Source organism: Nyctibius grandis, chromosome 10 (genome assembly GCF_013368605.1).
Source record: "Nyctibius grandis isolate bNycGra1 chromosome 10, bNycGra1.pri, whole genome shotgun sequence".
In the NCBI taxonomy this organism is placed as follows: domain Eukaryota; kingdom Metazoa; phylum Chordata; class Aves; order Nyctibiiformes; family Nyctibiidae; genus Nyctibius; species Nyctibius grandis.
Genome location: NC_090667.1, coordinates 13002262 through 13015675, shown reverse-complemented (window position 1 = coordinate 13015675; position 13414 = coordinate 13002262). Strand labels below are relative to the sequence as shown.

General features: G+C 66.1%; 2 protein-coding genes across 4 annotated transcripts in view; one reads left to right on the top strand and one right to left on the bottom strand.

The window, feature by feature from the left end:
* Positions 1-1709: 1709 nt before the first annotated feature.
* On the top strand, positions 1710-7648 carry CUTA (cutA divalent cation tolerance homolog). Of its 3 annotated transcripts, XM_068408778.1 has the most exons (7): positions 1710-1769; positions 2654-2699; positions 4763-4971; positions 5892-5951; positions 6194-6239; positions 7137-7186; positions 7281-7648. In XM_068408778.1, exons 2-7 carry the CDS (start codon positions 2682-2684, stop codon positions 7378-7380), a joined length of 483 nt encoding a protein of 160 aa, XP_068264879.1. In that variant the 5' UTR covers positions 1710-1769; positions 2654-2681; the 3' UTR covers positions 7381-7648. The 3 variants fall into 3 exon arrangements, with proteins under 3 accessions (XP_068264879.1, XP_068264881.1, XP_068264880.1); XM_068408780.1 differs by lacking the exon at positions 2654-2699 and having other exon boundaries at positions 1713-1769; positions 4805-4971; XM_068408779.1 differs by lacking the exon at positions 2654-2699 and having other exon boundaries at positions 1732-1769.
* Positions 7543-13414, bottom strand: part of PHF1 (PHD finger protein 1) — an 11324-nt gene continuing 5452 nt past the window's right edge. Inside the window, exons 6-12 of the mRNA XM_068409293.1 lie at positions 13127-13320; positions 12946-13013; positions 11574-11705; positions 11374-11433; positions 11222-11278; positions 9364-9423; positions 7543-7976 (exon numbers count right to left, since the gene is read on the bottom strand). Coding sequence (XP_068265394.1) covers positions 7739-7976; positions 9364-9423; positions 11222-11278; positions 11374-11433; positions 11574-11705; positions 12946-13013; positions 13127-13320 — 809 coding nt within the window. The 3' untranslated portion in view covers positions 7543-7738. The remainder of the gene's footprint in view (positions 7977-9363; positions 9424-11221; positions 11279-11373; positions 11434-11573; positions 11706-12945; positions 13014-13126; positions 13321-13414) is intronic.

Below are 13414 nucleotides of genomic sequence, written 5' to 3'. Positions count from 1 at the left end.
CCCCAGTGAGACCAGTGGCACCAGTGACACCAGTGACACCAGTGGCACCAGTGACACCAGTGATCAGTGACACCAGCACCAGTGACACTGTCCCAGTGTCTCCCAGTTGCTCCCCGTGTCCCCATCCCAGTGCTCCCAGTAACCCCAGTTCCCCATCCCAGTGTCCCCAGCACTCCCAGTCCCCTAACCCCAGCGCCCTCAGTGAGACCAGTGGCACCAGGGACACCAGTGAGACCAGTGGCACCAGTGACACCAGTGAGATCAGTGAGACCAGTGCCCCCAGTGCCCCCAGTGACACCAGTGATCAGTGACACCAGCACCAGTGACACTGTCCCAGTGCCTCCCAGTTGCTCCCTGTGTCCCAGTCCCAGTGCTCCCAGTAATCCCAGTTCCCCATCCCAGTGTCCCCAGCTCTCCCAGTCCCCTAACCCCAGCGCCCTCAGTGAGACCAGTGGCACCAGTGGCACCAGTGACACCAGTGAGACCAGTGGCACCAGTGACACCAGAGGCACAAGTGACACCAGTGATCAGTGACACTATCCCAGTGTCTCCCAGTTGCTCCCCGTGTCCCTGTCCCAGTGCCTCCCAGTACTCCCAGTAACCCCAGTTCCCCATCCCAGTGTCCCCAGCACTCCCAGTCCCCTAACCCCAGCGCCCCCAGTGCCCCCAGTGAGACCAGTGGCACCAGTGAGACAAGTGGCACCAGTGACACCAGTGAGACCAGTGGTACCAGTGACACTGGTGCCCCCAGTGCCCCCAGTGCCCCCAGTGACACCAGTGGCACCAGTGACACCAGTGAGACCAGTGGCACCAGTGGCACCAGTGACACCAGTGTCCCCAGTGACAACCAGTGAGATCAGTGGCACCAGTGAGACCAGTGACACCAGTGGCACCAGTGACACCAGTGGCACCAGTGATCAGTGACACCAGCACCAGTGACACTGTCCCAGTGTCTCCCAGTTGCTCCCCGTGTCCCCATCCCAGTGCTCCCAGTAACCCCAGTTCCCCATCCCAGTGTCCCCAGCACTCCCAGTCCCCTAACCCCAGCGCCCCCAGTGCCCCCAGTGCCTCCAGTGAGACCAGTGTCACCAGTAGAGACGAGTGTCACCACTGACACCAGTGGCACCAGTGACACCAGTGAGACCATTGGCACCAGTGGCACCAGTGAGACCAGTGGCACCAGTGACACCAGTGGCACCAGTGATCAGTGACACCAGCACCAGTGACACTGTCCCAGTGTCTCCCAGTTGCTCCCCGTGTCCCTGTCCCAGTGCCTCCCAGTGCTCCCAGTAACCCCAGTTCCCCATCCCAGTGTCCCCAGCACTCCCAATCCCCAACCCCAGCGCCCCCAGTGGCACCAGTGAGACCAGTGGCACCAGTGACACCAGTGAGACCAGTGGCACCAGTGAGACCAGTGAGACCAGTGGCACCAGTGGCACCAGTGGCACCAGTGAGACCAGTGACACCAGTGAGACCAGTGGCACCAGTGACACCAGTGGCACCAGTGCCCCCAGTGACACCAGTGACATAGTGAGACCAGTGACACCAGTGGCCCCATCCCAGTTCCTCCCACACCCGCCCCTCCCCCTCCCCACCCGCCCCTCCCCCTCCTCACGCCCCTCCCCCGCCCCCACGTGGCCCCCCTCCGCTTCCGGCCGCGCGCTGACGTCACCGGGAGGGGGCGGGGCCGCGGTGACACGCAGTGGGGGAGGGGGCGGGGCCGGCTGGGTCACGTGGGGGCGGCGGCCGAGCGGCGCGTGCGGCGGCGGGTACGGGCGGGGGGTGGGGGGAGATGTATGGGGCGGGGGGGGGCAGTATAGGGGATGGGGGGGTGATATATGGGGCTGGGGGGCTGTATAGGGGGGTGGAGGGCGATATATGGGGCTGGGGGAGCGGTATAGGGGGGTGGGGGGCGATATATGGGGCTGGGGGGCAGTATAGGGGATGGGGGGGTGATATATGGGGCTGGGGGAGCGGTATAGGGGGCTGGGGGGCGATATATGGGGCTGGGGGAGCGGTATAGGGGGGTGGGGGGCGATATATGGGGCTGGAGGAGCGGTATAGGGGAGTGGGGGGCGATATATGGGGCTGGGGGAGCGGTATAGGGGGGTGGGGGGCGATATATGGGGCTGGGGGAGCGGTATAGGGGGGTGGGAGGCGATATATGGGGCTGGGGGGCTGTATAGGGGGTGGGGGCGATATATGGGGCTGGGGGAGCGGTATAGGGGGCTGGGGGGCGATATATGGGGCTGGGGGGCTGTATAGGGGGTGGGGGCGATATATGGGGCTGGGGGAGCGGTATAGGGGGGTGGGGGGCGATATATGGGGCTGGGGGGCTGTATAGGGGGTGGGGGCGATATATGGGGCTGGGGGAGCGGTATAGGGGGGTGGAGGGCGATATATGGGGCTGGGGGGCTGTATAGGGGGTGGGGGGCGATATGTGGGGCTGGGGGGGCTGTATAGGGGGGTGGGGGGCGATATATGGGGCTGGGGGAGCGGTATAGGGGGCTGGGGGGCGATATATGGGGCTGGGGGAGCAGTATAGGGGGGTGGGGGGCGATATATGGGGGTGGGGGGGCAGTATAGGGGGAGCTGGGGGGCAGTTTGGGGGCCGGGGGGTCGCTATGGGGCAGCCGTGGGGCTCTCGCGGCAGGAGGGGACAGCGCCGGCTCCCGCCCCCCATGAGAGTGGCCTGTGCTGTGAGTACCGGCCCCGGGGGGGGGGGTATCGCGACAGAGGGGGGTATCGCGACGGAGGGGGGTATCGCAGTGTGATGGGCGCAGTGGTGTGGGGCCAGGTGTCGTGACGTGGTGGGTGTCGCGATGGGGGGGGTGGGGTATCGCGACGTGGTGGGTGTCATGGTGTTGTAGCTGGGTATCGCGATACAGCGGGTATCGCGACATGGCGACTGTCGTGGTGCCGGGCGCAGGTCTCACGACATGGGGGGCATTGTGGTGGGTATCGTGACACAGGAGGTGTCGTAATGCTGTGGACAGGAGGTAAGTGCATATCGTGACATGGTGGGTGTCACGACATGCTGGGTATCGTGATGCAGCAGGTGTCGTGACATGTTGGGTATCGCGACGTGTTGAGTGTCACAGGCAGGTGACTGTGCCCGTGACTGGGCAGGTATTGTGACATGGTGGCTATCATGAGATGGCAGTGTCACGATATGGTGGCTGTCGTGACATGGTGGGTATTGCAACACAATGGGCGTGGTGACACAGCCGGTGTTGTGATGTGATATCGCGATACGGTGGCTGTCTTGACATGGCAGTCAGGTCTGTCAAGACGTGGTATTGTGGCTGTTGTGACGTGGGTACGGCAATATGGCGGCTGTTGTGACATGGCTGTCACGATGTGGCAGTATCGTGGTGGCTGTCGTGACATGGGTACTGCAACATGGTGAGTATGGCAACATGGCAGGCAGGGGTATCACAACACAGCGGCTATCACGACGTGGCAGTATCGTGACGCAGTGGCTATCGTGACATGGCTGTCACGAGATGGCAGTCTGATGCGGTGGCTATCGTGACATGGCGGGTGTGATGACACGGCGGCTATCACGACGTGGCGGCTGTCGCGACATGGCAGTATCAGGATGCGGTGGCTGTCGTGACATGGCGGGGATGGTGACACAGCAGATACCGTGACACGGTGGTATCACAGTGTGGTGCCTGTCGTGACACGGCTATCACGAGACGGCAGTGTTGTGCCTGTCATGACGTGGGTATTGCAACGTGGTGGGTACGGCGACACGGCGGGTATTGTGATGACACAGTGGATATCGCGACATGCCAGCTATTGTGACATAGCTGTCACAACATGGTGGGTATCGACATGGCGGCTGTCGCGACGTGATGACTATCGCGATGCGGCTGTTGCAACGTGGTGGCTATTGTGACGTGGTGACTATCGTGATGCGGCTGTCGCGACGTGGCTATCGCAACGTGATGGTTATCGCGACATGGTGGCTATTGTGATGTATCTGTCGCGACGTGGCGGCTGTCGCGACATGGCTGTTGCGACATGGTAGCTATCACGATGTGGCTATTGCAATGTGGTGGCTATCGCGACGTGGTTATCGCAATGTGGCGGCTGTCGCGACGTGGTTATCGCAATGTGGCGGCTGTCGCGACGTGGTTATCGCAATGTGGCGGCTGTCGCGATGTGGCTGTCGTGACATGGCGGCTGTCGCGACGTGGCTGTCGCGACGTGGCTGTCGCGACGTGGCTGTCGCGACGTGGCTGTCGCGACGTGGCTGTCGTGATGTGGCTGTCGCGATGTGGCTGTCGTGACGTGGCTATCGCGACATGGCGGCTGTCGCAACGTGGTTATCGCAACGTGGCGGCTGTCGCGATGTGGCTGTCGTGACATGGCGGCTGTCGCGACGTGGCTGTCGTGACGTGGCTATCGCGACGTGGCGGCTATCGTGACGTGGCTGTCGCGACATGGCGGCTATTGTGATGTGGTGGCTATCATGATGTGACTATCGCGACGTGGCGGCTATCGTGATGTGGTGGCTATCATGATGTGACTATCGCGACGTGGCGGCTATCGTGATGTGGTGGCTATCATGATGTGGCTGTCGCGACATGGCGGCTATCGTGATGTGGCTGTCGCGACATGGCGGCTATCGTGATGTGGTGGCTATCGTGATGTGACTATCGCGACGTGGCGGCTGTCGCGACGTGGCAGCTATCACGATGCGGCTGTCGCGACATGGTTTCTGTCGCGACAGGGCGGGTGTGCCTCCCCCCAGGTGCTGGCGCTGGCGCTGGTGACGACGGCGCCGCTGCTGCAGGCGCTGGGACGGCGGCTGCTCTCCATGGCCTCGGGCCACCGCGACCCCGGGGGGGACCCCGGTGACCCCCGTGACCCCGGTGACCCCGGTGCCCCCTACGTCCCCGGCAGCCTCTCGGCCGCCTTCGTCACCTGCCCCAACGAGGCGGTGGCCAAGGAGCTGGCGAGGTGGGGACACGGGGGGACACTGGGTGGGTGGGTGACACCACGGGTGGGGGTGGGACAAGGAGGGGTGACACAGGGGATGGTGGGGGTGACATGAAGGGTGACACGGGGGGGTGACATGGGGTGACATGAGGTGACACGGGGGTGATGAGTTGACAAGGGGGTGAAGGGGTGACACTGGGGGGTGACATGAGGTGACACGGGGGTGACATGGTGACACGGGGGTGACATGAGTTGACACGGGGTGAAGGGGTGGCACTGGGGGGTGACATGAGGTGACAGGGGTGACATGGTGACACAGGGTGAGAGGGCATGACGCGGGGGTGACAGGGTGACACAGGGTGACGGGGTGACATGAGTTGACACGGGGGTGGTGAGTTGACACGGGGGTGATGGGGTGACACGGGGTGACATGAGTTGACACGGGGGTGGTGAGTTGACACGGGGGTGATGGGGTGACACGGGGGTGACATGAGGTGACACGGGGGTGGTGAGTTGACACGGGGGTGACATGGTGACACAGGGTGACGGGGTGACACAGGGTGAGGGGGTGACACTGGGGGGGTGACATGGTGACACAGGGTGACGGGGTGACACAGGGTGACAAGGTAACACGGGGGTGATGAGTTGACACGAGGGTGAAGGGGTGACACTGGGGGGGTGACGAGGTGACACAGGGTGAGAGGGCATGACACGGGGGTGACAGGGTAACATGGGGGTGACACGAGGTGACACGGGGGGGTGACATGGTGACACAAGGTGACGGGGTGACACAGGGGTGAAGGGGTGACACTGGGGGGTGACATGGTGGCACAGTGACACAGGGTGAGAAGGCGTGACACGGGGGTGACGGGGTAACATGGGGGGTGACGGGGGGTGACGCGGGGGGTGACAGGGGGTGACGCGGGTGCCGCTGCCCCCAGGGCGATGGTGGAGAAGCGCCTGGCGGCCTGTGTGAACATCCTGCCCCACGTCACCTCCGTGTGAGTGGGGACATTGGGGACACTGGGGGGACATTGGGGACACTGGGGGGACATTGGGGACGCGGGGGGGACATTGGGGACATGGGGGTGTGGGGGGACACGGGGGATGTGGGGACACGGGGAGGGACATTGCAGACACGGGGGGGACATGGGGGCCATGGGGGATGTGGGGGGACACGGGGGGGACATTGGGGACACGGGGGATGTGTCGTGTCCCCCCCCATGTCCCTGTCACCCCCCAGCTACGAGTGGAAGGGGAAGGTGGAGGAGGACAGTGAGGTCCTGCTGGTGAGTGACGTCCCCGCGGTGTCCCCAGGGTGTCCCTAGGGTGTCCCCAGTGACCCCAGCCTGTCCCAAAGGTGTCTCTGGTGTGTCCCTGTGGTGTCCCCAGTGTCCCCAGGGTGTCCCCAGCCCATCCCAAAGGTGTCCCTGGCGTGTCACCACAGTGTCCCCAGTGTCCCCACAATGTCCATGGTGTCCCCAATGTCCCCATGATGTCCAGGGTGTCCCTTGCCTGTCCCAAAGGTGTCCCTGGGATGTCCCCAATGTCCCCAGGGTGTCCCCAGCCTGTCCCAAAGGTGTCCCTGGCATGTCCCCATGGTGTCACCATGGTGTCCCCAACGTCCCTGGGGTGTCCCCAGTGTGTCCTCATGGTGTCACCGGGGTGTCCCCAACGTCCCTGGGGTGTCCCCAGTGTGTCCCCATGGTGTCACCGGGGTGTCCCCAACGTCCCTGGGGTGTCCCCAGTGTGTCCCCATGGTGTCACCGGGGTGTCCCCAATGTCCCTGCGGTGTCCCCAATGTCCCCATGATGTCTAGGATGTCCCTGGCCTGTCCCAAAGGTGTCCCCATGGTGTCCTTGGGATGTCTCCAATGTCCCCAACGTGTCCCCAGCCTGTCCCAAAGATGTCCCTGGCGTGTCACCACAGTGTCCCCAATGTCCCCATGATGTCCAGGGTGTCCCTGGCCTGTCCCTAGGGTGTCCCTGGCGTGTCCCCATGGTGTCCCCGTGATGTCCCCAATGTCTCCGTGATGTCCCGGATGTCCCTGGCCTGTCCCAAAGGTGTCCCCGGGGTGTCCTTGGGGTCACCCCAATGTCCCTAGGGTGTCCCTGGCATGTCCCCATGGTGTCACCGCGGTGTCCCCAATGTCCCCGACTGTCCCCACGTGTCCCCTCTCCCCCTAGATGATCAAGACCCGCAGCTCCAGGATCCCGGCGCTGGCCGAGTTCATCCGGTGAGACCCGGGGGGGGGTGACAGGGTGACACCGGGGGGGGTGACACGGTGCCACCCCCCCCCCCCCCCGACACCCTCCTGTGTCCCCCCCCAGCTCCGCGCACCCCTACGAGGTGGCCGAGGTGGTGGCCGTGCCGGTGGCCCAGGGCAACCCCCCGTACCTGCGCTGGGTGGCCGAGAGCATCCCCCCGTGACCCCCCCACGGTGGGGGATATGCAAATTAGGGGTGAAGATATGCAAATTAGGGGCGAGGACATGCAAATGAGGGGGCATATTGGGGGAGGGGCACTTGGGGGGAGGGGCCCCCCACAAACCACACGAGGCCACGTTGACCTTGAGCCATTTATTGGGGGGGGGAGGGGGGGGTCTTGCCCCTCCCCCACCGCCCCTCCCCCACCCCGCCCCTCCCCCCTCATTTAAATATTCTCCATAATGATAAAAATAAACTTTTTCTTGCTTTGAGCCGGGGGTTGGAGGTGGGGGAGGGGCGGGGGGGAGGGGTTTGGGGGTGCCCCTCCCCCTCCCCCAATTCACAGGGGTGGGGGAGGGGCCTCAGAGCCCCCCGCCCCCCCCCCACTCCACCAGGTACTGGATGGTCCCGTCCAGCGTCACGCGCCGGGCCAGGACGCGGGTGGGGGGAGGGGCGGGGGCGGGTGGGGGAGGGGCGGGGGAGTGGGGGGAGGGGCGGCGGCGGCGTTTGGGGCGCGGGGGGGGGAGGGGTGAAGGGTGGGGGAGGGGCCCGGGGGGACGTTCGGGACTTTCGGGGTCCGGGTCTGGGCTGGCGGCGGTGCTGTGGGGGGGGGGGGGAGGGGCTATAGGGGACCGGGGGGGGGGTCCCACATAGCCCAGGGGGGTCCATATGGCCTTGGGGGGCCCTATATGGCCTGGGTGGGCTCTATATAGCCCGGGGGGGGCCCGTATATAGCCCAGGGGGGTCCATATGGCCTGGGGGTCCCATATACCCCGGGGGGAGCCCTATATGGCCCAGGGGGGTCCCTATATGACCTGGGGGTCCCCTATAGCCCAGGGGGGTCCGTATGGCCTTGCGGGGTCGTATATGTCCTGGGGGGTCCCATATGGCCCAGGGGGGGCCCTATATGACTTGGGAGTCCCATATAGCCTTGGGGGTCCCATATGGCCCAGGGGGGGCCCTATATGACTTGGGGGTCCCATATAGCCCAGGGGGGTCCATATGGCCTTGGGGGGCCCTATATGACCTGGGGGTCCCATATAGCCTGGGGGGGGCCCTATATGACCTGGGGGTCCCACATAGCCCTGGGGGGTCCATATAGCCCAGGGGGGTCCCCTATATAGCCCTGGGGATCTGTATGGCCCTGTGGGGTCCTATATGTCCTGGGGGTCCCATATAGCCTGGGGGGGGTCCATATAGCCCTGGGGGGGTCCATATGGCCTGGGGGTCCCATATAGCCCAGGGGGGTTCTTATGGCCCAGGGGGGTCCCTATATGACCTGGGGGTCCCATATAGCCCACAGGGGTCACCTATATAGCCCGGGGGGGGTCTGTATGGCCCAGGGAGGTCCCCTATATAGCCCTGTGGGATCCTACATGTCCTGGGGGGTCCATATATAGCCCTGGGGGGTTATGGCCCAGGGGTGTCCCTATATAGCCCTGGGGGTCCCATATAGCCCAGGGAGGAGGGGGGGGTCCTCTATGGTCCTGAGGAGCCCCTATGGCCCTGGGGGGGGGTCCTATATGGCCCAGGGCATCCCTATATGTCCCAGGGGTCCCCATATGGCCCTGGGGTGGTCCCATATGGCCCAGGGGGCCCCTGTTATGTCCTGTGGGGTGGGGGGAGTCCCTATATAGGTCTGGGGGTCCCATATAGCCCAAGAGGGGGCTTATATGGTCCCAGGGTCCCTATATGGCCCTCCCAGTATGGCCCAGCCCTCCCAGTCCAGCCCGCTCTGCCCCCCTATGGCCCCCCAGTGCTCCCAGTATGGCCCAGCCCCCTGGTATGGCCCCCCAGTGCTCCCAGTATGGCCCAGCCCCCCCGGTATGGCCTCCCAGTGCTCCCAGTATGGCCCAGCCCCCCCGGTATGGCCTCCCAGTGCTCCCAGTATGGCCCAGCCCCCCCGTATGGCCTCCCACTGCTCCCAGTATGGCCCAGCCCCCCCAGTATGGCCCTCCCAGTACAGCCCAGTCCCCCCAGTGCCCACCTGCGCCCAGGGGCCGTGTTGGCCGAGGGGTGGAAGGAGGCGAACATGCGGATGGGGGCGCTGGGGGGGGGGGGGGACAATGGGGGGGGGCAGCAGCACCCTAAAACCCCCCAGACCCCCCCAAACCCCCCCAGAGTCCCCCCAAAACCCCTCCAGCCCCCCCGGAGCCCCCCCAAGACCCCCCCAAAACCCCCCTAGACCCCCTAACCCCCCCCAGCCCCCCAAACCCCCCCCCAGTACCCCCAGACCCCCCCAACTCCCCCCCAAACTTCCCCCAGCCCCTCAAGACCCCCCCAAACTCCCCCAAAATGCCCCCAGAGCCCCCCCAAACTCCCCCCAGCTCCTCAAAACCCCCCAGGTCCCCCCAGACCCCCCTCAACCTCCCCCCCAAACCCCCTTAGACCCCCCAAACCCCCCCTGCACCCCCAAAACTCACCCAGACCCCCTCAACCGCCCCCAACCACCCCCAGACCCTCAGAACCCCACAGGTCCCCCCAGACCCCCCCCAAACCCCCCCCAAACTCCCCCCAGCCCCCCTAGAGCCCCCCCAGCACCCCAACCCCCCCCCAGACCCCCTCCAAACCCCCCCAAACTCCCCCAAATCCCCCCAGAGCCCCCCCAAACTCCCCCCAGCTCCTCAAAACCCCCCAGGTCCCCCAGACCCCCCTCAACCCCCCCCCCCAAACCCCCTTAGACCCCCCAAACCCCCCCTGCACCCCCAAAACCCCCCCAGACCCCCTCAACCCCCCCCAAACCACCCTCAGAACCCCACAGGTCCCCCCAGACCCCCCCCCAAACCCCCCCCAAACTCCCCCCAGCCCCCCTAGAGCCCCCCAGCACCCCCAACCCCCCCCCAGACCCCCTCCAAACCCCCCCAAATCCCCCCAGAGCCCCCCCAAACTCGCCCCAGCTCCTCAAAACCCCCCAGGTCCCCCCAGACCCCCCTCAACCTCCCCCCCAAAACCCCCTTAGACCCCCCAAACCCCCCCTGCACCCCCAAAACCCCCCCAGACCCCCTCAACCCCCCCCAAACCACCCCCAGACCCTCAGAACCCCACAGGTCCCCCCAGACCCCCCCCAAACCCCCCCCAAACTCCCCCCAGCCCCCCTAGAGCCCCCCCAGCACCCGAACCCCCCCCAGACCCCCTCCAACCCCCCCAAACTCCCCCAAAATGCCCCCAGAGCCCCCCAAACTCCCCCCAGCTCCTCAAAACCCCCCAGGTCCCCCCAGACCCCCCTCAACCCCCCCCAAAACCCCCTTAGACCCCCCCAAACCCCCCCTGCACCCCCAAAACCCCCCCAGACCCCCTCAACCCCCCCCAAACCACCCCCAGACCCTCAGAACCCCACAGGTCCCCCCAGACCCCCCCCAAACCCCCCCCAAACTCCCCCCAGCCCCCTAGAGCCCCCCTAGCACCCCCAACCCCCCCCCAGACCCCCTCCAAACCCCCCCAAACTCCCCCAAATCCCCCCAGAGCCCCCCCAAACTCCCCCCAGCTCCTCAAAACCCCCCAGGTCCCCCCAGACCCCCCTCAACCCCCCCCCAAACCCCCTTAGACCCCCCAAACCCCCCCTGCACACCCAAAACCCCCCCAGACCCCCTCAACCCCCCCCAAACCACCCCCAGACCCTCAAAACCCCCCAGGTCCCCCCAGACCCCCCCCAACCCCCCCCCCCAAAAAAAACCCTAGGCCCCCCAAACCCCCCTGCACCCCCAACCCCCTCAACCCCCCCCAAATCCCCCCAGACCCCCCCCAAAACACCCCCAAAACCCCCCCAAAATTCCCCTAGACCCCCAAAACCCCCCCAAACCCCCCAGCACCCCCAAACCCCCCCTGCCCCCCACCCCCCCCCCCACCTGGGGGGGCACCGCGCTTCGGTGCGTCGGAAGTTGTAGGAGCCTCCGGGGGGGCCCGGGGGCGGGGGGGGGAAAAATGGGGAGGGGGGGGGTCAGGGGCCCCCCCCCTAAAATCTCAGGGTGCTGTTTTTTTTGGGGGGGGGGCACTTACCTGGGTGCGGCGGGGGGGTGGGCGCCGGCGGGGCCCCCCTTTACCCTGCACGGGGGCGACGCTGGAAGAGGGACCCCCCCCCTCTTTATGGTGCCCCATTATGGGGGGGCCCCCCCCAAATTTTGGGGAGGGGGGTGGGGGGGCACCCCCAAATCCTCCCCCCCCTCCCTCCCCCCCCGTTACCTCCCTGGGCTGAGTCACCTGGTGGCGGGGAGCGGGGGAGGGGCGGCGGCGAGGGCCCCCCCCAAAAAGTGGGGGGGCAGCGGGGGGGGGGCGCGGGTGTGGAGCCCGAAGAGGCCCTTGCGCTTCTTGATCTCCCGGCCCGAGATGAACCTGGGGGGGGCACCGAGGGGGGGTTGGGGGCAGATAAGGGGGGGTTTGGGGGCAGATAAGGAGGGTTTGGGGGGGTTGGGGGGGGCTGGAGGGCTTAAGGGGGGCTAAGGGGGGATTTGGGGGGCTCTGGGGGGGTTTTTGGGGGGCTGGAGGGGTTTGGGGGGTTCTTGGGGGGGGTTGAAGGGGAGTTGGGGAGTATAAGGGGGGTTTGGGGGGCAGATAAGGGGGGTTGGGGGGGCTGGAGGGGTTTGGGGGGTTCTGGGGGGGGCTGAAGGGGGTTTGGGAGGATAAGGGGGGGTTGGGGGCAGATAAGGCATGGTTGGGGGGCTCTGGGGGGGGTTGGGGGTCTAAGGGGGGGTTTTGGGGGGGCTGGGGGGGTTTGGGGGGGATAAGGGGGGTTGGGGGCAGATAAGGGAGGGTTGGGGGGCTTGGGGGGGTTGGAAGGGGCTAAGGAGGGGGTTTGGGAGACTCTTGTGGGGGGCTGAAGGGGGGTTGGGGGGGATAAGGGGGGTTTTGGGGGCAGATAAGGGGGGGTTGGGGGGTTTGGGGGTCTAAGGGGGGTTTTGGCAGAGATTTGGGGGGGTTGAGGGGGCTGGAGGGGTTTGAGGGGGCAGGAGGGGCTCTGAGTAGGTTGGGGGGGATTTGGGGAGGTTGAGGGGGGCTAAGGGGGCTATAGGGGGGATAAGTGGGGGATTTGGGGGGGCTCTGAGGGGTTTTTGGGGTGCTGGGGGGATTTTGGGGTGACTGCAAGGGCTTGGGGGGGTGTAAGGGGGGATTGGGGGGGCTGGAGGGAGATTTGAGGGGGTTGAGGGGGGCTAAGGGGGGGGCTTGAGGGGTTTTGGGGGGGCGTAAGGGGGGATTGGGGGGGCTGGAGGGGTTTGGGGGGGGCTTTGGGGGGATTTGGAGGTGCAGGGGGGGTTTTGGGGGTGTTCAGGAGGGTCTGGGGGGGGGGCAGGGCGGTTTGGGGGGCCCTGGGGGGGTTCGGGGAGTGTTTGGGGGGGTTGGAGGGGTTTTGGGGGTACAGGGGGGTTTCAGGGGGTGCAGGTATGGGGGAGCAGCGACTTGGGGGTCCGGGGGGGGTTTTGGGGGGCACAGGGGGGTTTTGGGGGGTCATCAGTGATTTGGGGGGGTTCAGGGGGGTTTTTGGGGGGGTTCAGGGGGGTTTTGGGGGCCCGGGGGTGGGTTTTGGGGGTCCGAGGGGGGGTTTGGGTGTCTGGGGGGGGTTTTGGGGTGCCCTCACCTGTCCTTGTGGCTGCTGAGAGCCCCCAGGAGGTGCCCGTAGCGCTCGGCCTTGGGGGTGTCAGCGAGCTGCGAGGGGAGGGGGGGGGGGGATTAACACAAAGGGGGGGTCAGGGGGAGCCCAACCCCCCCCCCCCCCGGGCCCCCCTCCGGGGTTTGGGGGGCGGGGGGGTCCCCGGTACCTGCCCCAGCAGCAGCGCGTCCCAGTTGGCGTTGGCGAAGGGCAGGATCTCGCGCTCCAGGTCGAAGTATTTCTTCTTGCAGCAGACGCTCAGGTGGTAGAGGAGGAGGTGGGCGACGTCCACCCTGGGGGGGGGCACCCCAAAAATGGGTGGGGGGCCCCAAAATATGGGGGGCACCCCAAAAAATAGGGGTGCTGAATGGGGGGGGGTCCCAAAACCATGGGGTGCTGGAGGGGAAGGGGATCAGCTGGGGGGGGTCCCTAAAAACTTGGGGTGCTGGGGGGGGAT